The following is a 24,228-nucleotide window of genomic DNA, read 5'->3' as shown; positions in this document are numbered from 1 at the left end:
TTCAAGAGAAACCTACTCTGTGTTCCCGGAAACGTAGGCATCGTCAGGATCCTTCCATGGCAGGGGAACACCCAGTCCACTGTCCACTGGTGGCGGAGCGAGCGTGTATGTGTATGCTGGTCCAAAAGAGAGATCATAACCACGACCTTTCTGTTCCCAACCTGCACGCCTAAGTGCCAAAAAATGTCTGACCACACCGTAGAATTGTACACATAGCATAAAGACCTGCAAGATGAGCACGGCATACCTAAAGGCGCTTGAGGCGTGGGGAGCTTCGATGTGGATGGCCATAACTACGTTGGAGTTTAGCAACGAATCTTCCAGATAGCTTGCATAAGTTGCAGTATTTGATTTAAGACGCACGGATCAAACTAAGTATCAAAACAGCGATACAACATCGCTCAATGCGGGGCTGCCACTTTTCTGATTCTGGCTTCACATTGGGCTTGAGGTAGAGCATGCGGTAGGTGATGGTGGTATCGGTGACAGAATCCACTTTGTAGTAGTAAGGGAGTCCGGAAGTATATTGTGGAACAGACATATTGTGGAACAGACATATTGTAGGATTTGAACAGTTGTGTTGAGATGGTAGAAGGGAAGAAAAGAAGAAAAGAAGAGACGAAGAGACGAAGAGACGAAGAGACGAAGAGACGAAGAGACGAAGAGACGAAGATACGAAGATGTCAAGGAGTGTTTGGAAAGTTAAATACTTCATTCCTACCTTGGAAACTTCCATGGATAGTACATTCATGAAGTATTACGTCTTAGTTACATGTACTCATCTTGGGTACTGAACCTTATACTTTGAGAAAGTAGAAAATGCGTTAAAAGACTTGAAAGTACCTGAAACTTGCAATATATGGTATATTTCTTCCAAAGGTTGGAACGATATACAAGTTGTATAATAATCTAAGATGGCAAAGGCACTGCCTCATCCACAGTATTCCCGTAAGAGGAGCAAGGGGATTACGATAGCCATCATCGTACCCTTTACATCGCTAGAGCCTACGATGATTGAAATAGTTGCTACGATGAAGTTAGTAACGAGGGCTTCAAGTAGCATGCTTGTAAGAGTATCACTGGAGCTCAAGAGCATAATTAAGGCCATACTGTTTGGGGTGATGTGTGAAGAGGTAGTATTTTCGGCGGCTCGCTGAAGAGGGAGATCGTGAGGCTGAGCCATGATATTGGGTAGAAGGTCAATCGAGAGTGGAAGAGCAGATGTCGAACTAGCCTGATATTTAGATTGTCCAATCTAACTCCTACATTGTCCCAAGGTCAACCTAATACAAAAGCCGCACAAGACTTGAGATATCCAAGAGCAAGATTGCTTTGAAATTTAGTTCTTATTGTACAATTCATAGATCCGGATGCATAGCCGGACAAGTCACCTCTGGAAGCTGGAAGATGCTCTCTGACTTGGGTAGCACAAGCCGAGTCCAGATCGGGAACGGATGCACATGGCATTTTGAAAAAATGAATTTGACGCCCGCTGATCTTCATTAAAACATTAATACCTATCATATATGCTTATTTGCCCAGCTCTCCAAGCACCAGGTTCCGATCGGAGGAACAAGAAACGACTGTGACCATGTTAGAAATTGTGGGCTTGCTTGCAAACAGGGGATATACTCACTGATCGGTTCATCATTGGGGGAGAAGCGCACGTCATTGACAGTGCCCTTATGACCGGGAAGTTTATACAGCAATTTACCCGTCTTGGCCTCCCAAACAACCACAGTTTGATCGCCACTGCCCGCAGCAATCTTCTCGCCCTTGGGATCCCAGCTGGCACGGATGAGGTTCTTCTCCAATCCGACAGGAGCGCCATCGTAGGTCTTCACTTGACGGTTGGTAGGGGCGAAGGGACGAATGTCCCATGTGCGAACAGTAGAGTCATGAGAGTTCGACAGCAAAGTCTGTGAGTCTGGCGAGATTTGTAGCGATGTGATGGTATCTGTGTGTCCGGCCATCGAGTAGACTATGGCCTTCTTCCGAATATCCCAGGCGTGGATTGTATTGTCAATACCTCCACTGTAGATTTCATTACCTGCTTCGGACAATGCCACTGCGGTAATAGGGAGTTCGGTCTGGAGGTAATCCAGAGCGTCCTTCTGCCGAGGATCCCAGATACCGATGGACCCATCATCACTACCACTGACTAGAAGCTCCTGTCCTCTTTTGCTGATATCGAGACAGTTGATGATCTCCTCATGGCCCACGTGACGACGTACTCGTTCCCCGGTCTCGACATCCCAGCTTCCGAGGGTCATGTCTGCGGATGCCGAGAACAGTGCCCGCGAATCGCGTGACCACTGAAGATCTAACACAGCTCCCCGGTGACCTGTCAATTGGCCGTAGTTTTCGCATTGTCCGTATGTATTCCACAGTACTATTCAAGAAATCTCGATCAGTAACGAATTCGGCGGCCGCATTCCCGGATAAGGATGAGACATACAGATGGAACGATCCATGGATCCAGATGCGATATGTTGCGCGGTAGGGTCGAATCGAACTGCGAAGACTTCGCCAGAGTGGCCTAGTAGGTTCCTGCTATTAGCGCATGTATAGCGACAAATTGGCGACAGTATCTCACCTGTCAGCTCCATGATAGGAGCATCCAAACCACTTGTGCGAGGAACCTGTACACTCGAATTAGCTGGTTATATTCTGTGAAAGCCCCTTGAGCTTCAGTGATAAACCCGGCGCATACAGATTGAATGAGAGCTCCATTTTGAGAGGAGCCCTTCACAAGCTCGGTTCCTGCGTTTTCGGCGGCCTTGTTCCGCTTGACCACGAGCTGGTGCGAGGTACCAAAGCCCTCTGGAGCAGGGCGCTTTTCACCAGACATTATCACAGCAAGCACCTCGGTTTGAATTTGGAGAGGTAAAAGAATTGGTTGGTGACCAATCGCAACTTAGAGCGAAAGTAGTGGAGAGCAAAAGTTCAGGGCGAGAAGCTGCGGGAAGAACGATAATCCCACCTGGGCTCGGCGGTGAGCGGGCTGTGTCCGGCGGACGAAAGCGACCATCGAGGCTTGATCGTATTGGGGTTATTTTTGTCTGGCAGAAAATAACATGGTCATTTACCCCACTCACCGAGCACAATACGTATTAATTAAAAGGCGGAGAAAAAGGCGGCGAATAACGTCAACCAATCAAATAAAAGTTTAACATGGTCAGTCTCGTCGGCCGTAGGATGACTGTGTACAATCAGCAACTCCAACAATCACGGACTCCCCACAATCACCCTGATCAACAGTTGACCGTCACATTTACCTGTGTTTGTCTGGATTTTACTTAATTTTCCTCTTTCACCAACAACCAGAGCTACCAGAGCATAATCCTAAGGATGTCGTCCACGAAAACCTCAAGAATAGGAGAAGAGTAAGTGGAACTCCCAAGGTCGGATGCCTTATCCAGTGTACCTTCTACTAATCAATGACCTTTGAACAGAATATGGAAGTCAGTAAGCCCCAGTGCCCGAATACTGGGACCCCAGAAGCGATGACCAATTGACTTCGCTGTATCTCCGTCCTCGAACTCGAACTAATCGGCTTTCTTCACATGCGCAGAACAAGAGTCGATAAAGTCAACGCGGAGCTGGTCACATTAACGTACGGAACAATTGTCGCACAATTATGCCAAGACTATGATAGCAACTACCAGGATGTCAACAAACAGTTGGACAAGATGGGATACAATATCGGAATGCGGCTCATTGAAGACTTCCTGGCCAAGTCAGGTGTCGGCCGATGCGCCAACTTCCGGGAGACCGCTGATATGATCGCGAAGGTGGGAGTCACTCCAGGACATGGCGAATGGAGATAATAAAGCTATGATGGCTGACAATCCGATCAGGTTGGCTTTAAGATCTTCCTGAACGTCACACCTACAGTCACCAACTGGACGAGTGATAACACCCAGTTCTCCCTTATCTTTGAAGACAACCCCTTGGCGGACTTTGTGGAGCTTCCCGATGATGGGCGGGCTCAGGACGAGCTATGGTTCTCCAATATTTTGTGTGGCGTCCTCCGGGGGTCCCTGGAGATGGTAAGTTACTAGCACCCCGGTCAATTGCAGTGGGTTCCCTTGTTCCGGGCCCCATCACTGACCCGGCTTTTAGGTTCAAATGCAGATCGAGGCGCACTTTGTCAGTGATGTGCTGCGCGGAGATGACACTACGGAGATGCGGGTCTCTCTCGTACGATACATTGAGGATGAGATGCCACCGGAGGAAGAGTAATAACCTTGTGAGATGTGCATTTACACTACTTTGAAGAATGGGCGTTCTGGGGTTCCTCGTTGGTTCTTTTTATTTTATTTTAGGGGGATAGGGTCTTTTTTTGCCCTTACTCGTCATTATTGCTTCCGATAATCACTTTATTTACACTCCGTACACCTGTCTTTTCGCGAATTAGGGTTTATGATATATCCTACACTAAACCACGCGATTTATCACTGGCATAGGTTGATACATTATAAGAATTCATTTTGGTATCAGATTTTGGAAGAAGAGAAAAAAAAAAAACCACTAAAAAAACTGGGAATAAGGGCAAGGTGAAGTTGCGATCAGTCCATCGAAATCGCATGATCTCCCTTTTTTCCCTTTTTTATACGTGTAGATCCTCGGTGAATCTGCCGCTCAGGAGCTTGATCTGTATGGTCATGACCAAACATGTATTGTAGAGTAAACCTGCAGTTCGGTCAAGTATTTTAACGTATATAATTTCGTATGGGCACCTAAATAGCGGTCAAGGGAACATCCAAGTTGGTGTATTTGTCAAGTATTGTATGTCATAAACGCAACACCATACCGGTTCTGTACCACTATCTCCGCCGCCCCTCAACTCTTTACAGATCGAATTTCCCTCCTTTCCATCTTTTTCTCAACCTCTACCTAGACAGGACTTTTCCACAGCAATTGATTCTTCTCTCAAGTTGTTCAATTCTCCTAGATCGCTCCATCTTCGGTATATTCAACCTTCGTGGTGGTCGCGAAATAGTGGCTTACCCTTACTTTTTAGACTCCCGCTGGGATCCATCGCAGGGCCCATCAGGTATCATATCACCCTTCTGACTTTCCTTCCTGCTTCCCTTTCTTTTTCTATATTTGTTCAAACCACCATATTCCCACGTATATCTCGGATTTCTTTTTCGATAATTCGCTGACGACTGTCTCTATTTTGTCGCAGACCGCAAATTCAATGGTTATCAGATCGGTGCATTCCCAGAAATACGCTTGACAGCGCCATCCCCAGCCCCGACCTCCGACCAGGTTGATCCGCTCCGAACAAGCGATTCTCCCGCAGAGCGCAGCGCCTGTCAATGTACGTCCCCCCCGGCTCTCTCTCACTGAATCCGTCCTCCTCTTCCCACTGTGAGATCCACATCTCTTAGACTCCCCTTTTCTATTCTTAATCTGTTCCCTTTTTTTTCCCCTCCCGTTTCTTGTCCTTGGGTCTTCTTTTTATTTGTACACGGGCTTGGTGATCTCCTGTCCGCGATTCTGCCCGATCGGGTGTCTGGCGCCGCCCCCCATACCAACCACCTCACTTGTGCGCTTTTTTCCGCCTCCTTGTACCTCCGTCATCGCCCACCCCCATATAGACTGCGCACTTGCTCCTGCACTAGGTCATTTGAAACGTTTAATCCTCTGGCAAGCGCTCATCAATTTCTCTAGTCAGAGACACCGAACATACTTCGTCTGCGCCTCCGAGCCTCCATCCTCTCGTTTCTACCTCGTCGCGTGGTTTCTCCGGAAGAAGACGCCACCGGTGATCCTGAGTTCTCTCATATTTCGCGATAATATACCCGTTTCATCGTTACGCACACGCGTTGCTCAGCCTGCGAGCATTCGATATTCCTTCAAAAGCGCTGACCGCTTTGCCTCCGCATCAATTCCCACGCGTCGCTTCTATCACCCCGCGTTAGGCTTGATAGCCTGAAACGGAGGTCGCGCGTCGGAAGCTTCTTATATCCGATTTGAAAATCTCACGATACAACAGGCAAGGGTGGCTGCAGTCCCACCGTTCGCCACCATGAACCAAATGAATGTCGGGATGAACCCCGGGGCTGGGGGCCCTGTGGGTGGAGTTCCTATGATCAACAACGGATCCACGGCTTCTCGTAACGACGGCACTATGAACAACCCCGAAGTCATGATCAACAACCTCAACACCTATATCTATGATTACTTTTTGAAGCGTGGGTACCATGACTGCGCCCGCGCTCTCTTGCAAGATGAAAACATCAAACTCAACACCGACAACAATCCCAAGACGAGTCCTGGAAATCGGCGTGATGGCGATGTCAATGGCATGGACCCTGATGCTATGATGACCGATGGGAAGGATGGTGACAAGATCAAGATCCCAGATGATCTCCCTCGCCCGAATATTCCCAACGAGAGCCCCTCTTCATTCCTCCTCGATTGGTTCAGCCTTTTCTGGGAGTTCTTCTGGGCTCAACGTAAGAAGGGAAATAGCACTGATATTAGGCAATACCTACAGCACAACCAGGTGTGTGAACGATCGTCTTCATCGAGGGCTTGGAAGATGGACTAATCCTGATTATTATTACTATCCTAGAACTTCATGCGTCTGCGAGAACAGCAACACAATCAATTTATGAGGCAGCAACCCATGATGCCCGGCCAGATGAACCAGCTCCGGAGACAGAATGGCATGGTGCCTCCTAACCTGCAGAAAACAGTGCTGCAGAACAACACCACTGGACTGTATGCTCTATCTGAATATCTTTTTCCCCATGCGGAGTGTTAAGTTGGGGGTGGACGTGCTGATGAGATTCTTTCTAGCTCGCAACAACAACAACAGATGGCGCAGTACCAGAAGACCCAGCAGTTGCAAATGATGCAACAAATGCAACGGGATCCGGACATGGAGATGGGGGGACATCGACCACAGTCACCAGCCTCTGCCGACAACGCCCCTTCGCCGTCGAAACGCCCACGTCTCGAAGGCGCCGTCAACGGACAGCAACTGGCACCGAATGGCCGTGGACAAGTACAAGGAATGCCTGGACAGCCCAACCCGCAGGCTATGATGATGCAGAATGGAATGCAGAGGGGAATGACTCCGGCACAATTCCAGCAGTTCCAGGGACAAGCTGCGCAACAGAAATCTATGCAGGTATATGCTCAAAACTTGGCCCTTCATCACTCTCGCTCAGCATCGAATTCCCAGGGTATCCCGAATGGTGGCATGATGAATCCCGGTGTTATGGCGAATCAGGCGGATCTGGTGCCGATGCCGGATGGCCAAGGAATGTATCCTATGGCCGCTGGTCCTGAGTACTACGGTGCAAACGGTCAACTCGCCCAGGTCCGACCCGGTGGTTTACAGACACCTGGCAGTCAGCATGGTAACCATGCTCTTCAAGATTATCAGATGCAGCTTATGCTGCTTGAACAGCAGAATAAGCGGCGTTTGATGATGGCTCGTCAAGAGCAAGATAGCATGGCCCGCACTGACGGCCAGCCCCCGATGCCCGGACAGGGAGGTTTGCCGCCAGGCACTTCCCCGGGCAGCAGGGCGGGCGCATCTCCCAATCCTAGCGACCAAATGAAACGAGGCACACCGAAGATGCCTCCGACTGGACTTCCCGGGTCGCCAAGCGCCGGCGACATGTCCCAGCGTGGATCACCCGGATCCATGAACCTCAACGGTGGTCCGATACCCCCAGAGATGGCAGCTCAGTTCTTCCCCGGACCGAATATGCGACCTCCTAGTTCTAACCCTGCCTTCACTGGAGCTCAAATGGGTCAGCCGATTCCGGCCAATGCCGGCCAGCGTATGCCTAGTGGACAATGGCAGCCAGGACAACCGCAGATGCCCCCGCAGCATTCGCCTGCGAACCAGCCCCAGGCTGGAACCCCGCAGGAACGAAGCGCGATGCCTCCGCCCTCGGCGCCACCCGTCACGGGTCCTAACGCTGGTCGTGGCCAGCCCGCGTCACCTCAGACGGCTGGGAACGCGCCACCAACGCCCCAGCAGACTGCCAAGGCTGCACCCAAGGGCAAGAAGGAAGCTAAGGACACCCGCAAGGTTTGTATACTCTCAAATGATGCTGTAATCTTTGTATCTGCTAACTTGAATTCAAGCGACCCAACAAGAAGCAAGCTGCTGCTGCTGCTGCCAGTGCGGCCGCAGGCGCGACTCCATCCACAGAAGCCGCAGAGCCACCGACCCCATCGACCCCCGTCACGCCCCAGCATCCTAACTCTTTCAATACTAAGAATGGAGCGAATGGAGCAAACGGGCCAGCTCAACCGGCACAGCCTACCTCGGCACCTGCTCCTCAGACCATGGTGCAGCAGCCCCCTGACCAACAGCAATCCTTCACCGACCTCAGCATTCCTGATGTATGTTCTTCCACCACCTCCTGCCACAATTATGCGTTTACTGACTCATATCAAAGGCTTCCGCATTCAACCTTGACTTCAGCGCACTGGAAAATCCAGACATTCTGGAGAACTTCGACTTTGACACATTCCTCAACACAGATGCCGACGCCACTGGATTTGGGTTTGACCCCAGCATATCCTATTCGGCCGATGGTGTTGAGACAGGTGCCGGTGATGGCCTGTGAACGTGTAAAAGTCTTGACGGTCCTTCAGGTGCTTCACCTCCGATATACCCTTGTTTGTACATTTGATCATTGCTCTAGTGCGTTTTCGCGGATACTCGATCTGTTCTGTTTTCTTGTCTCCCAAATATCTGGATATGTGTGTTCTGCGCATGTGCGGTTGTGAGATTGGCGTTGTTGTATCTTGTTCATCGCATCCTCTCCTGTCCCTCTCCTTGCTCGTCCTAGGAAGCCAGCATCCACCAACTGATACCAGGGACTGCTTGGGCTGACCGGGGCTCTTCTGTATTCGAGACTAGTGCACTGTGACCTACGAGTTTTCTTGGCTTCTCTTCCTTTCTTTCTATTATTACTATTATTACTTGTGGATGTGGTTACTTAATTCCTTGCTTTGCCTTGTCTGTACGGGCAACGTTGATACCTCTCAGTATGAAGTCCAATTCCCCACGGCTGATCCAGTGCACTTTCTTCCTTTCATTTATCAGGATTTCCTTGACCTTTTTTTTTTTTGTCACATCTTCTCTCTTTTGATTCAACTCGAACAATCTTCCAACAAATGCCGGCCGTTTTTTCTTTTCTTTTTGTCTTTGATTACCAGTATCACTGGTAGTGGACTCTTCCGTCTCTCTATTTCTATCACCCAGGCCATATATCCTGTGGTTTTCTTTTCTTCTCCTTTTCTTCTCTCTCCACCTTGCCTGTACTCTCGGATCAGACCCCTTTACCCCCACCCAGCCCGTATCATCACTGAAACCGGACACAGGAGGGACCAGAAGGGAAACGGGGACTGGTACAAAAAGGAACCAACTCAAAAGAACCAGGAATTCCTCGACTCTACTTGTTGCTGTTGGTGTTGGTGTGCTGATGGGATGTGACCGGATTGATATTGGATTTGGATATTCCCCTGCTAGCAGATTCCAGGAGTTTCGATGTCGTTATGGTTATGCGTTTCATGTTATTTTTTTCTGGTCTCAAAATATGGATCTGAATTCACATCTGGACAGTTTTTTCCCGTCCAACTTCCTCCAGTCTCCAGTAGATGTAGACACAGCCTGCATGATAGAGACAGTATACGCAAGTCAATTTAGTAGCCTGGTCTTAATGTAGATCTGAAGTCCTTTGTGGACTGTCTACTTGGTAAGTCTCACAGACACATAGTATGTCATCTTGATACTGTATTACCATATTGGAAGTCGGAAGGAAGTCGGAAGTCCATAATGCTACTTTTCCTAATTAGGAAGGGGCCTCAGATATAAAGTCCCCCCATTTCCTCTCTTCTCTTTATTTTCACCTTCCCTCTTCACAATCCCTCTCTTCCCCTATCCTCCCCTCTTCCCTCTCCATCTATCCATCCCCCATCCCCCATTCCCATCCTCATCCTCATCCTCCATCTCCCCCATTACCCATCATCCATTCTTTTTCATCCTCTCCCCTCCATGGACTCCCCTTCATGGTCTGCCCTCCATCGTCTACCATCTCCCCTCCATCCATTTTGTGAACCACACTCTGTTTGTTCCCCTTTGCATTTGTTATTCTTCCCTGCTACCCATATAACAGTGCACCACTCTTGTTATTTTCTCTCACCCACTTTGTGAGTCTTTTCCTGTCAATCTTTCCCGATGTTTTCCCTGATCATGTTGTACTATCCTAATGCTTGCATGATCTGCCGTCTTATACGGACACATGACTTGTGTAAGACAACAACTGGCTGACACTTCTGGTTCAACCCTCGTCTCAGTCTTTCGACCTTTGGTTTGAGACAGGTCTCGAGACAACCCTCCGAAGGCACAGCTCACTGTGGGATTCCTATTCTGAAGGCTGCCACTGATCACACGTTCCAAAGCTGATGCTTGAACGCTCCGACAGGGTCATGAATCTTATTATGTCACCCAAAGGATCATGGATTGATAAGTCCCTGTGTACTCATGAGACAACACATGGCTAACATTGCTCCTTTCACAGGTACACCAGTCAACCGATATCCTGACCTCCGGCTGGAAACAGCTTTCGACACAGCCTTCCACCGGACATGTGAGCTTGCCCCGTGAAGAGGACTCTGAGGGCATTCTTTGACGTCTGACTGCGCGCAAGCGTATCACGTCTCTGGAAGCCTGGGCTCTGAGACCCACTGTGGTATCGTCCCGGGGGAGCTGAGTGATGGGATATCTGAGACCCACTGTGGCCTCGACCCAGAGGAGTGGGGTTGCCCAGTGAAGAGAAATCTGAGAGCATTCTTGACGTCTGACTGCGCGCAAGCGTATCACGTCTTTGGGGAGGTGAAGGATGGGCTACCTGAGACCCGGCGTGGCCTCGTCCCAGAGGAGGAGTACTCCGATGGCAGACAGGGGGAGGACATAGGACAGTCACCCACCGGGGCTATAGACTTACATCCTACGAGATGGGAGGCGGAGGATAACCCATGGTACCCGAGGAATACACTTCCGAGGGATTACAGGCATGGATTCTCTGAATCCTTGGGTGGCCACAGACGCCATCAAACTCCAAATTTTTGGACCTTTTTCACCAGAGACAGCCCTCTGGTTACATTTTCAACAGCTTGATCTATTGCACTTTGAATCTCGCTGATGAGACGGACACTTACACTCTGCAAGTTTGACCTCGGTCTGCTTGTTTGTCTTGTCTCTCCAACCACTTGAACCATTTGCCAGGGACAGCGCCCTGGCATTAGATAGTATCTGAATCAATCATTCTTTTCATTTGATTTCCTTTTGTAACCAAATGTGTTCTTGTAGAGGGGTTGATGAACTGGTCCAAGGTATTTCTGTGTATCCAAACTAAGTATAGCAGATTGAAATTGCCAGAAGGATGTTCGAGAATCTTGGAGTTTGTTAATATTAGGGAGATACTTCGAACATGGTTAGTGTAAGTGTCTTGCAATGCTACCACCTATGTGGTCATTTGGTCTTGTGGTGTTTTGGAAAGTAATTGCAACACGTTCTTGAGCAGATTTCTAGATTCAACTCAATGATTGATGTTGTAGCTGGAACAGTAAGCAGAATCAGGCATAAATTGTAGAACATAAGGCCCATGGAAGCAGTGTACAATGCGATGTAGCCATATCTCAATCCGATTATTCACTGATGTCTTTTATACCACGAAATCCACGATGGATGATGGATGGATGACAGACAGGCATGTACAGGGTAACTATATAATATTTAAGCAATTGAAGGAGTTGATTCATACTAATACAGATTATATTGAAAATAATTCATTTCCTACATCCCTCCATCTCTATCGGGCATGTAAACCAACAATGTGCAGTCTCGAATCACCCACGAAATGCAAGCTACCAATCCACATCATCCATTGAAAGTTGGCAAGGGTCGGGAATTTCCCTCGGAAATCGAATTCAACCAGGCTAGTTGCACCCTTGGCCAAGTTCGGTATGTACTTGATGCAATGCAATGCTTTGTTGCCATATCTCCAACGGCCGCAGGGTCAGCGTGGTCGACTATGTTGAACTCGAGTGGAGTTGACGCACAGCGATTTCATGTGATATTGGTGATATTGGTGATATTGATCTCGAGTATTTCGAGGACACATTTGCCAGCAATTAGATGAGTCACTTCCCCTAAGAATGACCTTTTAGATAGCAACAAGTAAAGATGAAGTGAAGCAATGGTCAATGACTAGTGAGTACAAAGAGAGGAGAAGAAGAAGGATTGATTAAACAAGAAGCCGAGTACCTATGGCATTTCTTAGGGCTACGTAGTTCCTAGTGTCTCTCCCGCTCACCAGTGGACTGGCTTCACGAGAAACTCAGTCTCTACAATACAAATGAAGAATCTTAGTTTCAGATCAAATCTGAATTGAAAGAGAGATAAAAAAAAGATGATATTCCTATGACCCAACAACTATTCTTCTCACAAATCTGACGGAAGGCAGTATTCCTACCTGCGCCTCCGATCAGGCCCAGTTATCCAGCAAAAAAACAAAAAAGCAAAAAAAAAAATTAACGGAACCGATTTCCTCCCCCCCCCCCCCCCCCCCCCCACTAATGGGGGCGTCGCCAAGGAGGGGTGACTGCGAATCGGCGCCAAGGAGGGACGCCGCCAGCAGAATTGGCAGGAACAGAGGGAGAGGGAGGCACATCACTCGCAGTGAATGTGTTGTTGGCGGGCGCAGAATCCTGAATCAGTGTCAGGCCAGGGATTGATGGCCGAGTAGGAGATTGCTGGCCGTGAGGTTGCTGGCCATGTCGTCGGTGGCCGTGTCGTCGTTGGCCATGTCGTTGCTGACGCTGATCATGTGGCTGCGAAGGGTGGCGAACCCAAACTGGCTGGCCCTGAGGATACGACTGCCTCGAGGAGGTGGACGTGTTATTGGTAGGTGCAGAACGTTGAATCAAGGTCAAGCCAGGGATCGGCGGCTGAGCGGCAGGGTGTTGGCTGTAAGATCGCTGGCCCTGAGTACCCATGGGCAATCCAGCGGACAATTGGTTCTGATGACCAGCCATAGCACCATGTTGGCCCTGGTAGTAGGCGTACTGCTGTGGACGGTGACCCTCTGTCATGGTCAAACCACTTGGAGCCAAGTTGCCAGCCGTGGGCTGGGGGTTGATGGAGGCGTGAGTGTGAACCATATACTCCGGGCGCTGGGTCAATAGCGAAGGGTTGGCAAGTCCAGCTTGGAACGGAACCTGGTCAAGATAGAAAACGGCAGAACGCATGGTTGGAGCAGCGACAGAGCGATGAGGCTGGATGGCTGGGGCCATTGACCCCGAACGCTCGATGATGGGTGAGGTGGGGGCTGAGCCTGAGCCTGAGCCTGAGATGGATGATGCATCCATCCCAAGCCCAGTTTCATCCTGGCTGCCAGACATTGCTGTCTAGGTGGTGTGCACGAAGAAACAAAGAAAGAATACGGATGGTAGATGCTCCTGTGAGAGAGAGATGCGTGCGAGATGAGGCACGAAGATGAGAAAAGTCACGAGGAGGGAGACAAGAAGAAGAGAAGAGAGAGGGAGGGGGGGAGGAAAGAAAGCGAAGCCTTTTTAGAGTCGTCGGGTAGACCAGAAGGCGGTTGAGAAGGCGGTTGAGAAGGCACGAAGGCACGAGGTTTGAAACTGCCTTGTGCCATCACGTAATGCCAGGTATATGCCAGGTATCCCATGCCCATACTACTGCCATTGTTATATCATGTTGAGGGATAAAGATCATTCGTAATACCATGCAATGGAACACGGATTGATTGAAGTTAGCATAGAACAGTGTTCCTATCGACTCCATGTGTGGAAGGTATTGATTGAAGTTCGGACAAAGATGTAGCATTGTGGACTTCACAGATATATGAATTACATTTCATATAGAGCAGTATTCTTGTTAAATTTGGTCAGTATAAGACGTCTCAATTGCTTCGAAGGGAGTCATACATTGGCCTGTCAGCTTGATGTAGTAAAAAGTGTTGATCAAAGTTCGCATAGCATGTTTGTTGGCTTCAGACAGTGTAAGAGTATCGATTGGAGTTAGTATACAAAAATGTACACTTCTCAACTTCTACAGCAAAATACGTAGAAGTCGAACTTCATATGGAACGTATACCTGTCAATTTCGATTAGTAAAAGATGTATCAACTGCAATTCAAATAAGGGTTTGTACCTTTATCTGTTAACTTCATGTAGTAGAAATTGATCGAAGTGCACATAAAGTATGTTTGTCGATTGAAGTTCGTATACAACAGTATACTTGTCAGCTCCACAGAGTAAAAAGTGTATTGATTGAAGCTCGCATAAAAGATACATGTCGGCTTCATGTCAAGACTGAACTAAAAAAATGAATCAGGTAGGTAAGTATAAGTTGAAAAGCATCACCACAGCCAGTTCGATCCTACAAAACCGACTCATTCTCGTCCTGCGCATTTTCGACGTCCTTGGAATTGCAGGTTTCCTTCGCAGTCTCCTTACCGTTAGGTTGTGCTTTGGGGGTCTCCTGACTGGCCTCTTTCTGAGTCTCCTTTTTGCTCCGGACTTTGTCACTTGGACTTGCCCTAAGTTTGGATGGAGTCAAGTTCTTGGGCTCGCTCGATCCCGAAACATCACGGGTGCTTGGTTGTGAAATTTCTCTGAGTGTAGATGCACGGCGGCTTCGAGACTTGTAGCTTGCGGATCGAGCTTCGGCTGCGGCAGAAGGCTTTGAGGCAGATATTGCGCTAGCAGCAGTGGAGGGAGTATTAGAGGGCGCACGAGTACCCGCTGGAGGCGCTTTTGTTGGGGTCAGAGCTTGAATCAATTCATTGTATTGCTCATCGTCAAGGCACGAATTGATACTGGGTTGCTTGCTGTGTTCGTAGCTCATCCCAGTCATGCTAGATGAAATGGCCCGGCTGCTGGTTGATCCCGTAGAAACATAATCTGGCATTGGGACATCCTCGCGGGAGGATCTAGCACCACGCTGCCGCCATGCTCTATCATCAACGAAGGCTTCCATGACAGGTTCCACAATGTATGCATCCTGCGGGTCCCATCGAGGTTCCTGGGCATAGCCATTCCACTGTGTGGGAGGAATCGGGAAACCACGGTTAGGAGTCCAAGCATTGTAAGTTGATGAAGCACTGCCGCTGTAAGTAGCTGCATTGCTGCTAGACTGACTGCTCGTGTTAGCCGTGATTGTAATTCGATGTTCGGGTCTGCCAGGCTTGCTTGGTGAATGCCCATGAGCGCCGTCGCCAACTACCTTGGAGGTACCATATCTCGCTGCCGATCCATACCGGGATGCGTTCGGCATAGCAAGCCACATGCTGGGATTGGGCCAAGCAATGTCGGAGAATTCCAGCACATCTAGTGGCGCATGCTGGAAAGAAAAAGCAATGACATGCTTGTATCGTTCAAATGGGGGTGAGCGATTGGGGCGAGAGAAACCTTCTGCAATGACAACCTTGATTCTACCTTGAGAATCCCCGGCATCCCAATGTTTCTGCTGCAGTATCTCAGAATGAAATGGAGGGAATCGAAGGGTGTCTTGGTTTCCATCTCGGTCAAGATCTGCTTCAACCGTGAGAACTTGGAATCAAAGAAAGGGAAAGAAAATGAATTGCATACCAGAGCTCAGATCTGCCAAATGAATGTCAGTAGCTATTCAATAAAAAGCAGGACAGGGGAATGAAAGATGAATTCAGGCGAGGGGAGATTTCTAGAAGCTTGAAAATGCGTCCGACGATGTAAGCGATGATGTAAACGCGCGCAACTTACCCATAATCTGTGGCCAAGTAGTTCTCTGTTCATAGATACTGCCCCTGGAAGGAAGGAAGGAATCAGCTTAATCCCTTCATCAGACCGTTAAAATACTCACGCAGCAAAAACACCATCAATGAAGATCCGAACCTCGAAGAGTAAAACGTCTTCTGGTTCCATGTTGGACTCGATCTGGACACTGGGACGTGGCTTCTCCCAACTATGAACTGAGACCTGGAACGGACTGTCTTTGGGCAGACTCGGAATGAATGTTGTGAGAACTGGCAGCTGGTTAAAAACGCCTTGCTCGGGATGGTGTGCATGATGACCAAGGAAGACTGCACTGGGTAGATAGGGCGAGTCTTTATCCTTGGTCACAAAGCATTGGGTCTTGAACTCTTGGATAGGAACCTTCGAGCCTTCAGGGAAAAGAAGGACATCCCAGTTTCTGTACCGCATGGTGTCATGGAGGGTAAAAAAAGGATGAAGGATGGATTGCTCATGACGAAGCTGGTCGAAGCTGGGTATATACAAAATGGAAGCCGTGTAGGCGGTATACAGCAATAGGGTCGTTGTTGCCAAAAACAATATCCAAAGATCCGAATAACATTGAAAGTAGTAGGCGGTATTTCTATGTGCCTATCGATAGACTATCGATAAGAAGTAGACCTCCATGGATGTACGTACCTATGTACATAGTTATGTAGTTATACAGTTCATACAATTTGAAGTTCACCATACTCATGCGGTGAATACTAGCCCTAAAGACTGTAACCATATAAGCACACCAGGAATTAAAGAGGTGAAGGGCCATACATTCCAGCGTCTAGGAAATAAGTTTACAATGGTCCAGAAGAATTGTCTCAGGATCAATCCAGGTGAAATCTTAGCCCTAACCCAGTAGACTCTCAAGACATCAGATAGCAGACAGGAGACAACAGACAACAGACAGCAATACACGAAGACAAACCACCAGGGACCAACTACCTGAACAACCAGATATGCTGGAGTCCATTGAAGCCTCCACCTATTGGACCAGCCATAGGGGCAATGTTTATATAGGTAGATCCAGAAGCAAAGAGCCGACAATACAATACCGGGAAAATGGAGAGCTTGATAGTGCAATGCAAACACCAAACAAGCATACAGGACATTATTGCATACGATCAAAGCAATTTAGAATCGACAAACGCTGAGGCGCACGAAAGAAAGCGTGTTGTACAAGCCGGCAATCAGTCTTAACAAGGAAGAAACGAGGGGGAAAAAAGGCACAACGCAAAGATTCTCAAAGCGAACATAATTCAATTTAGCTGCTTGAAGAAAAGAAAAAAAAAAGAAAAAAAAAGGAACAAAGGAAATAAGGTGGTAGCGGTGGGGGAAATGGAACTTTTCGCAGAATGCCTGCCCAAGGAGTATAAGGGAAAAAGAAGCGCATGACAATTCGGACTTCCATTACACGCAAACAAAGACCCAGTGGCGGGAAAACCCGTAAGCATCAGGGCAGAGAGACATCGAAAATAAGATAACGAAAAAATAATAAAATACGAAAAGGTCGCAAAGGAGGAGTGTGTGTGGGGGGAAAAAAGGGGGAAATCAAAGGAAAGATACATAAGAACAAGACAGATCAAAAAGGGGATAAAGCTCAGATCTTGCTAAGGTAATAGCGCTCACGTAAAAAGGAAATGCGTAGCACAGGAGACAAATGCTCATCAAGAGCTATAGCCTTGGCCAAGAAACCAGGGAACGAATTTGTTACACAATAGAATCATCATTGGAATGACACAAATAACTCCTGCTGGTGCTTTCAATCAAAGGGAAACGCTTACTGGAAGAGTGTGTCAGCCGACCGCCTGCTTCACATTTGATCCGGGATCGGGCTGCCAGGGTGATCGCTCACCTTCATGGGGGCAAACCCGCCATACTGGTGGGCCGGGGGCATGCCCATGGAGGGGTACATGGGAGGCGGCGGGGGAGCAGGGCGGTAGGGGCTGCCGGCGGGGCCGGAGTTGTTCTGGGAGCGGCCCCAGCTCAGGCGCACGCGGGAGTTACCGATGGGGTAGCCCTGCATCTGGTTGATGGCCATCTCGGCGGCGTGGCGCTGCACGAACTGGACGAAACCACAGCCCTTTCCGGGGGGGATCTTGACGTAGGTGATTTCTCCGAAGCCCTGGAAGAAAGAACGGAGCTCATCCTCGGTGACGTAGCCGGACAGACCACCGACGAAAACAGTGGTGTTGTTGGGGTCGGTGAACTGGTTCATGGGCTGGGGAGCACCGTAGAAAGGCATAGGAGGGCCACCCATGGGAGGGTACATGCCAGCGGGACCGGGCATACCCATGGCAGCACCACCGTTGCCACCAACACCGGGACCCTTGTTCTTGGGGGTAGCGGTGGAGATACGCATGGGGCGGTTGCCACAGTAAACACCCTGCATCTCGGTGAGAGCACGCTGCTGGTCGTTCTCGTCGGAGAAGCGAACGAAGCCGTAGCCGCGGGACATGCCGCTGATGGGGTCGGTCATGATCTTAGCAGACTTGCAAGAGGGGAAGCGGCTCTGGAAGAGGGAGACGAGGACGTATTCGTTCACCTCAGGGCCGAGGTCACCGACGAAGATGGAGTACTCGGGTCCACGGTCATCACGGCTGGAAACAAGGGAGGGTCAGTTTAAAGACGGGAGGAAACGAAACGAACGAGATTCTCGCTTACCTGCGATCGGCAAGGCCGCCACCGGTAGCCCAGTTGAGCTTGAAGACCCGGTTGGTGTTGGGCATGGGGGTACCGTTCAGAGAAAGGGCCTTGGCAGCGGCGGCAGGGGAAGCGAAATCGACGAAGCAGTATCCAGCATTGCTCCTACTACCCACATTAGAAACAATTTTGGAAATTCCAGATGATAATTACGGTGTCTTACCCAGAGAACTTGTCACGGATCATCTTGACGTTGACCTGCTCACCCATCTGGAACCAGAGGTTGCGGATGAAGTTCTCGTCGATCCAGGGCTCGAGCTCACCCATCCAGAGGGTGGTCTTGCCATCGGCACCCTGCTGGGGGACGGGAGCGGAGTTGGCGTCACCAGGAGGGGGGCCCTGGAACTGAGCGGCGGAGGGGTCGGCCTGGCCGGTCATGGTGGTATCGACGGGAGCCGGGGCGCCAGCGGCGGCGGGGTCCTGCTGAGGGAAGTTTTCGTAGCCGTTGTAAGACATGGTTGCAAGAATCAAAGTCCGGAAAGTCGACGTAAGAATATAAGATGGCTGAGCGACTAGAACTTCGTGGAGTCGTTAAAGAAAGACCGGCGTGAGATCAAGTCGTAACGAAGCCAAGCAAAGAGGCGGGCGTGAAAGGCTGGTGAAAGATACAAATGTTAGATTATATCGATATCGATTGAAATTAAATCAGATCTGCACATGCGCAAAGAAGTGGAAGTGACAAGTGAAGAGTGAACAGCAGACAAAGGCACTCAAATCAAAAGCAAGTGAATGAAACGACGCGGAAGAGAAAAAAAAAAGTGGGTAGTCAGCATTTTGCGGGTTCTTCAGGCGCATATATATGATTCCGAGCCTCAAAGAGGTGCCGGAACTCGCCAAGACCAGTGCTTCGGGCACCATCTCATCTTAATGATGATGGTAGCTATGATTGGAGGGTGGATTGGCCGAAGACGAACAATTCAAGGGCGAAAATCGGGTGCGCGAGACGAAAATAGACTTGTTTCCACTCGGATTGCTAGGCGATCATCATGCGTCGACCGTTTCCGTCGATTCGATGTCCGAATGCGACCGTCCGCCCTCTCAATCCAGCACAATTTTCGGGCAATTCAGGCATCCCAGATCTGACCGATTCCTCATATTGACGATGTTTTTGAGGTTGGAGTGTGTGCGACCGGTAGATAATCGTCCCGAAAGCGCTGGTCAAGGCGAAGGCGTTGGAAGCGTAGGCGAATCACCATAGTAAAATCGTGGAGAACCCTGCAAAGAAGCTTGCGATCTAGGGCTAACGCGCGCTGCGCTGCGCCAGGTGACATATATGGGGAAAGGGCATAGTTTATTGAAACGATGAAACAGGTGATATGCGACAAAAAAAGACCAACCTCAACTTACCTAGATGATTCGAGGAAAACCTGGGAAAACACTGGAAATGCGCGAGGCAAAAAAAGAGTAATCGGCAACAAGGGAGGAAAAGCAGAACTCCCGATAAACTAAACAGAAAATTGAAACCGAGATCTTCGAACAATAAGAAAAGGGAGGGGAAGGTAGGAGGGGAAAAGAAGAAAATGAAGAATTGGAAATCTCGCGAGATGAAGAGAGAGGGGAAGTGGGAAAACGCATTACGTGAGTCTGTGTATGGTATGTGTATTACAAGGTATGGTATGTTCCGTTCCAGAATTGAAGTATGTAGTCATTACTAGTAGCCTACGGAGTACGGAGTACAATATACTATATTGTATAATAGTAGCAGGTAGAAAGTTCTAAAACTATGTTGTACTTTATGTATGTACGTTTATCAGTATCAATAGTATAATATCTATCAACTAGTCGTACACTTTTAACCGGTAGTTGCAGAGTGCCTTGCCTCTGCCGATCAGAACTCTTTTCCTTTCTTTGACTCCAAGGCAGGTACGAAGTACAGACGCCGACAATATATAAACCACCTACATAATACTTATACATAACTATCCAAGCTGTCCCCAGATTCCTGTCAATGCTGCATGATATCAGTCATGCGGGGGCTTGCTAGATTCTTCATCGTTCCAGGATCCCGGGAAGCCCGGTAGAATTCAAGACGATACATCATAGCCTCTGACCCGAGGTCTACATTCAAAGTTCTTTTGCCGATGATCGACCCTAGCCTTTTTTTTTTTTTTTAAGAGTCGGCTCTTCCGCTTGTCCGTATGTTCAAACACACAGCAAACACGTCGAAAGTGAAAGAGAAAGAGAAGGGAAAAAAAAATCAGATCTAAACAAAATCCGATCAAATCTCGGTGAAAGACAGGCGATCAAGGGGCAGGAAGCCCCAATGCATGAAATCTGCAAGGACCTGTCGCCGTCCTCGCAATGTGACTTGTCAACCGATCAGGTCTGTGTGGGCCTCTCCCGAGGTCATCGTCATATGCTGAGTAAGAGTACAGAGTACGGAGTAGGCGGAGCAGGATCAGGTACCTGTTGGGTACATACAGTCAATGGATCTGATATCTCATATTATATGTGAAACTAGGGCTATCCATGAATGCATTATCAAGTATATGTAGTACATATTATCCGATGTAGTTAGTTATTGACTACATATATAGTAGGTACTAGATCATAAATAAGCCCTGGAGCAAGAAAGACAACTCTTGCAAACCTTGGGAGCAGACGCCACCGAACCATGGAACCCAACAGCCCCATACGGTAATTCTATTTCCACAATACAGCAAGGTCACCCCAGATACCCGTCTAGCTGCAGCCCTGAGCTGAAAGTCCAGCAGAGCTCCAATCTTCTCGAAGCAAGGTTCTCTAATCCATGTCCTGTAACTGCCCTACACGCAAGGACTTCGCAACCCGGTCACCCCTCCCTTCGTATTCCAAGAATACGTCAGCCGCGCCCGTCCGGTCATGAAAGAATATGAAAAAATACCAGAAAAAGACATCAAAGAGAAAGAATGAAAAAAATTAAAAGACTCCATCCGAACCATGGGAGACTTCTGATGCGGAGTTCTGCTCTTATTGGCCGGGCTTTGGGGGCGGCTCGTATTGGAATTACTACTTTACCAGCAGAGATTTTCATTCCATTCAAACAACCTGCTTGGCTGATTTCACTTTACGCGGTACGCGAGACGTTTTTTTTAAAATATTGAATTACTGTATCCAGTAAACACGGTCCAGTGACATGCTTCCTACTACAACATACCTATGTACACTCCCATACATGATCTTTTATTTTATATGGAAGGGGTGTGCAAGGGATGATATTCATAACGGATGTTAGGTTTCAGATCCAACCCTCTTGTATGGAAATAAGCTAATCCAACCCTTGCATGGTAAGACACGGCAGACTGGGAGCCTTGTACAGAATGCTTTAAGAGTTAATAAGGTATAGCCCTAAACAATTAAGATAGACTACAACCTACATAAACCATCCCACTATATCTATAGCTTTCTAATAAGATGTAATATATAATAATTCCAACTCACCTGGGCATATTCCAACCAAATACACCAACCATGGAAACAAAGCAACTTGTTCCCACTAGCGGAAATATCATCCAAGCACACCCATATATATGTATATATCCCCTCTATCATACCACAGTTACAATCTTATTCAATTTCACATGACAAAAAAAACAAGTCAAAGTATAATCAAGTATACAAAGTATGTTGTATATCGTACATCTAAATTATAGCCCCTCGGACATACTACTGGTCATTGCAGTCCCCGAGCTGCGCAGCCCCAGGCCACTAGCTGGCCCCGATAACCCCCACTTTCAGGGCTCACATCCACTTAGTTCACTCCATTCTGACCAAAGAGAGTGCAAGCCCTGTCTGTGACTGATACCTGAATTCTAGGTACGGGAACGCTTACTGTATACTCCATTACTTTGATTACCGATTCCAGAGTCGGCATTTGTATGTTGAGTGAATAATATTCGACCATTCGACCATTTTTTTTGCCTGGACCCCACTGGCTCTTGTTTTTTATTTTTTGGTCCGGATTTTTTTTTCTTCTTTAACGAGCTAGAAGTTTCTAGAAGAAATATCTGGATCCATAAGTAATATTAGTACTATTTACTACGGAGTATCTATTGTACAGTGTGCAAATTGGAGTGGGACTTGCTTTCTCCAGAACTATGTCACTGTTTTGTGTGTGGCCTGAGCGTCTCGTATATATTGAGTGTACACCGACGTAATTGCAAGAGATCTGTTCTAAAAATATCCTCTTCAACATCTATTTATTACTTGGAGCCGCATGGGCAAAACATAGATCAGGCAACAGGATAGAATATATACTGTAAACAGTTAAACCCATCCATCCCCTCCTCGGGATCTTATTTAGTTTGTATACTCTGTGGAGCCGCATAAGCAAAACACATACAACATAGAACATAGACACAACCGCGTAGAATATATATATATATATATATATATATATATCAATTATAAACAATTAAACTCATCCATCCCAGCCTCCACGTCAGGATCCTGCTCCGCAAGTAACATAAGGCTCTTCTCATAAACCCGCGTAGCCTCCAACATCCACGGCTCATCGATCTCATCGCCACTATCCTCATCTTCATCATCCCCATCCTCATAACCGTTAACAGCATTACCTCTCTCATTCGACGTCGCCAAACAAGAAAAAACTTGAAACCTAGTCCTCTCCGCCAAACTCCGAATCCGCACTTTCTGCGTCTCCGTCACGAGAGACTGGCCCGGCTGTGCGCCAGGCAGAACGGCACCAGTGAGTGGATGTGTGCTTGTACACAGTGCTGCGAAGACGGAGTCGAGCTTGTGGAGGATGTTTAGGGTTGGTGGGGCATCGAAGGGGAAGGCTGGGAGGGAGGTTTGGGTTAGGCCTGCTAGGGTTATGAGGGCTTCGGTTTGGATTGCCGCTGGATGGATTAGTTAGAATGTAGACTATACATGTAACAAGAAAATGGAGGGGAAAAAAAAATAGTAAAGAAAGGGATATAGTATAAAACAATATAATCCTCTTCTACAACATGGATGTATAAAATATAAAACTCACGTGTTGCCGACGCCCAAAGCGTATCAATAAGATCCTCCACATCCGCAGCAAGGTCTTTGAAGCTATCATACCTGCGTTCCGAAGCGGGCGTATCCGGGGCATCCATGCCCATGTCGGATTTCATTTTTCGGTACGTGACTCTCTCTATCCCGGTGCTGATTTGGCCTCGGAGCTGGGTTTCTTCCTGGGAGCCCGAGGGGATGGGTTGGCTTCGCTGTTGAGGAAGTGATAGAGTTGGTGTCCATTGTGGCTGCGGATTTGAGCGGATGGTTATCGGGATTTCTATGTCTTCCCTGTTTCTGGACCTGGTTGGGAGGGAGATTGGGACATCCTCGAACTCGACATCAGAGTCGGAGTCGGTTTCTTGGATTGAGGCGGGGGACATCTTGGGTTTGTCTCTTTCTTTTGATATAAACAGAATGGGTCGAGCCCAATGATCAGGATGTTCACTCTTGTTGATGCTTTTATAGAAAGAGGAGCAAAAAAATCCCGAAAGAGGTGTAGTATGCTGGTGTGATAGGGCTGATCTTGCTGGATATATCGTGTGAAGCTTGTGTCTCAGGCTGAGCTTGGAGAATGCGATTTAGCCGAGAGTAGTATCACATGATACAGCTAACTGTAGCCCTTGGTCTCTGATGTTTTCAAATTGATCTATACTTTGGCAGAGCTATCAATCCCATCCATAGGAAAATGTACGGTTTCTCCAGAGG

General features: G+C 48.2%; 12 protein-coding genes across 12 annotated transcripts; 3 read left to right on the top strand and 9 right to left on the bottom strand.

Annotated features, from left to right (window-relative positions):
* Nucleotides 1-12: 12 nt before the first annotated feature.
* On the bottom strand, nucleotides 13-291 carry N7455_004185 (uncharacterized protein; the record flags this gene model as incomplete). Its single annotated transcript, XM_065604705.1, has 2 exons — nucleotides 13-169; nucleotides 248-291. The coding sequence occupies 2 exons, from the start codon at nucleotides 289-291 to the stop codon at nucleotides 13-15; spliced, it is 201 nt and encodes a 66-aa protein (XP_065461605.1).
* A 61-nt stretch (nucleotides 292-352) lies between these two features.
* On the bottom strand, nucleotides 353-541 carry N7455_004184 (uncharacterized protein; the record flags this gene model as incomplete). Its single annotated transcript, XM_040960953.2, has 1 exon — nucleotides 353-541. The coding sequence occupies one exon, from the start codon at nucleotides 539-541 to the stop codon at nucleotides 353-355; it is 189 nt and encodes a 62-aa protein (XP_040808590.2).
* Nucleotides 542-1,530: 989 nt separating this feature from the next.
* On the bottom strand, nucleotides 1,531-2,851 carry N7455_004183 (WD40 repeat domain-containing protein; the record flags this gene model as incomplete). Its single annotated transcript, XM_040960985.2, has 5 exons — nucleotides 1,531-1,583; nucleotides 1,637-2,392; nucleotides 2,459-2,539; nucleotides 2,597-2,642; nucleotides 2,714-2,851. 5 exons carry the CDS (start codon nucleotides 2,849-2,851, stop codon nucleotides 1,531-1,533), a joined length of 1,074 nt encoding a protein of 357 aa, XP_040808589.1.
* A 715-nt stretch (nucleotides 2,852-3,566) lies between these two features.
* Nucleotides 3,567-4,245, top strand: N7455_004182 (TRAPP complex core subunit BET3; the record flags this gene model as incomplete). Its single annotated transcript, XM_040960946.1, has 3 exons — nucleotides 3,567-3,794; nucleotides 3,861-4,052; nucleotides 4,126-4,245. 3 exons carry the CDS (start codon nucleotides 3,567-3,569, stop codon nucleotides 4,243-4,245), a joined length of 540 nt encoding a protein of 179 aa, XP_040808594.1.
* A 37-nt stretch (nucleotides 4,246-4,282) lies between these two features.
* Nucleotides 4,283-5,358, top strand: N7455_004181 (uncharacterized protein; the record flags this gene model as incomplete). Its single annotated transcript, XM_065604704.1, has 3 exons — nucleotides 4,283-4,307; nucleotides 4,751-5,059; nucleotides 5,195-5,358. 3 exons carry the CDS (start codon nucleotides 4,283-4,285, stop codon nucleotides 5,356-5,358), a joined length of 498 nt encoding a protein of 165 aa, XP_065461604.1.
* A 682-nt stretch (nucleotides 5,359-6,040) lies between these two features.
* On the top strand, nucleotides 6,041-8,609 carry somA (putative cAMP-dependent protein kinase pathway protein (Som1); the record flags this gene model as incomplete). The annotated part of the gene is made up of 6 exons (XM_065604703.1): nucleotides 6,041-6,520; nucleotides 6,590-6,738; nucleotides 6,817-7,150; nucleotides 7,205-8,065; nucleotides 8,122-8,382; nucleotides 8,439-8,609. 6 exons carry the CDS (start codon nucleotides 6,041-6,043, stop codon nucleotides 8,607-8,609), a joined length of 2,256 nt encoding a protein of 751 aa, XP_065461603.1.
* A 1,968-nt stretch (nucleotides 8,610-10,577) lies between these two features.
* Nucleotides 10,578-10,838, bottom strand: N7455_004179 (uncharacterized protein; the record flags this gene model as incomplete). The annotated part of the gene is made up of 1 exon (XM_065604702.1): nucleotides 10,578-10,838. The coding sequence occupies one exon, from the start codon at nucleotides 10,836-10,838 to the stop codon at nucleotides 10,578-10,580; it is 261 nt and encodes an 86-aa protein (XP_065461602.1).
* Nucleotides 10,839-12,624: 1,786 nt separating this feature from the next.
* Nucleotides 12,625-13,452, bottom strand: N7455_004178 (uncharacterized protein; the record flags this gene model as incomplete). Its single annotated transcript, XM_040960967.2, has 1 exon — nucleotides 12,625-13,452. The coding sequence occupies one exon, from the start codon at nucleotides 13,450-13,452 to the stop codon at nucleotides 12,625-12,627; it is 828 nt and encodes a 275-aa protein (XP_040808598.2).
* A 1,003-nt stretch (nucleotides 13,453-14,455) lies between these two features.
* On the bottom strand, nucleotides 14,456-16,257 carry N7455_004177 (uncharacterized protein; the record flags this gene model as incomplete). The annotated part of the gene is made up of 4 exons (XM_040960994.2): nucleotides 14,456-15,609; nucleotides 15,667-15,678; nucleotides 15,817-15,860; nucleotides 15,917-16,257. The coding sequence occupies 4 exons, from the start codon at nucleotides 16,255-16,257 to the stop codon at nucleotides 14,456-14,458; spliced, it is 1,551 nt and encodes a 516-aa protein (XP_040808603.2).
* A 1,363-nt stretch (nucleotides 16,258-17,620) lies between these two features.
* On the bottom strand, nucleotides 17,621-18,999 carry N7455_004176 (RNA-binding protein; the record flags this gene model as incomplete). Its single annotated transcript, XM_065604701.1, has 4 exons — nucleotides 17,621-17,623; nucleotides 17,696-18,440; nucleotides 18,505-18,648; nucleotides 18,707-18,999. The coding sequence occupies 4 exons, from the start codon at nucleotides 18,997-18,999 to the stop codon at nucleotides 17,621-17,623; spliced, it is 1,185 nt and encodes a 394-aa protein (XP_065461601.1).
* Nucleotides 19,000-19,055: 56 nt separating this feature from the next.
* On the bottom strand, nucleotides 19,056-20,118 carry N7455_004175 (uncharacterized protein; the record flags this gene model as incomplete). The annotated part of the gene is made up of 2 exons (XM_065604700.1): nucleotides 19,056-19,138; nucleotides 19,911-20,118. 2 exons carry the CDS (start codon nucleotides 20,116-20,118, stop codon nucleotides 19,056-19,058), a joined length of 291 nt encoding a protein of 96 aa, XP_065461600.1.
* A 2,759-nt stretch (nucleotides 20,119-22,877) lies between these two features.
* Nucleotides 22,878-24,170, bottom strand: N7455_004174 (general transcription factor IIH subunit TFB6 family). Its single transcript, XM_040960974.2, has 2 exons — nucleotides 23,519-24,170; nucleotides 22,878-23,381 (listed from the first exon to the last, which is right to left on the bottom strand). The coding sequence occupies exons 1-2, from the start codon at nucleotides 23,901-23,903 to the stop codon at nucleotides 22,927-22,929; spliced, it is 840 nt and encodes a 279-aa protein (XP_040808591.2). The 5' UTR covers nucleotides 23,904-24,170; the 3' UTR covers nucleotides 22,878-22,926.
* Nucleotides 24,171-24,228: the final 58 nt, after the last annotated feature.

The sequence above is a fragment of the Penicillium solitum genome, assembly GCF_028829755.1.
Source record: "Penicillium solitum strain IBT 25940 chromosome Unknown utg000003l_segment0_segment0, whole genome shotgun sequence".
Taxonomy (NCBI): Eukaryota; Fungi; Ascomycota; class Eurotiomycetes; order Eurotiales; family Aspergillaceae; genus Penicillium; species Penicillium solitum.
The sequence above is the reverse complement of the archived record's forward strand: the minus strand, read 5'-3'. Positions and strand labels throughout refer to the sequence as shown.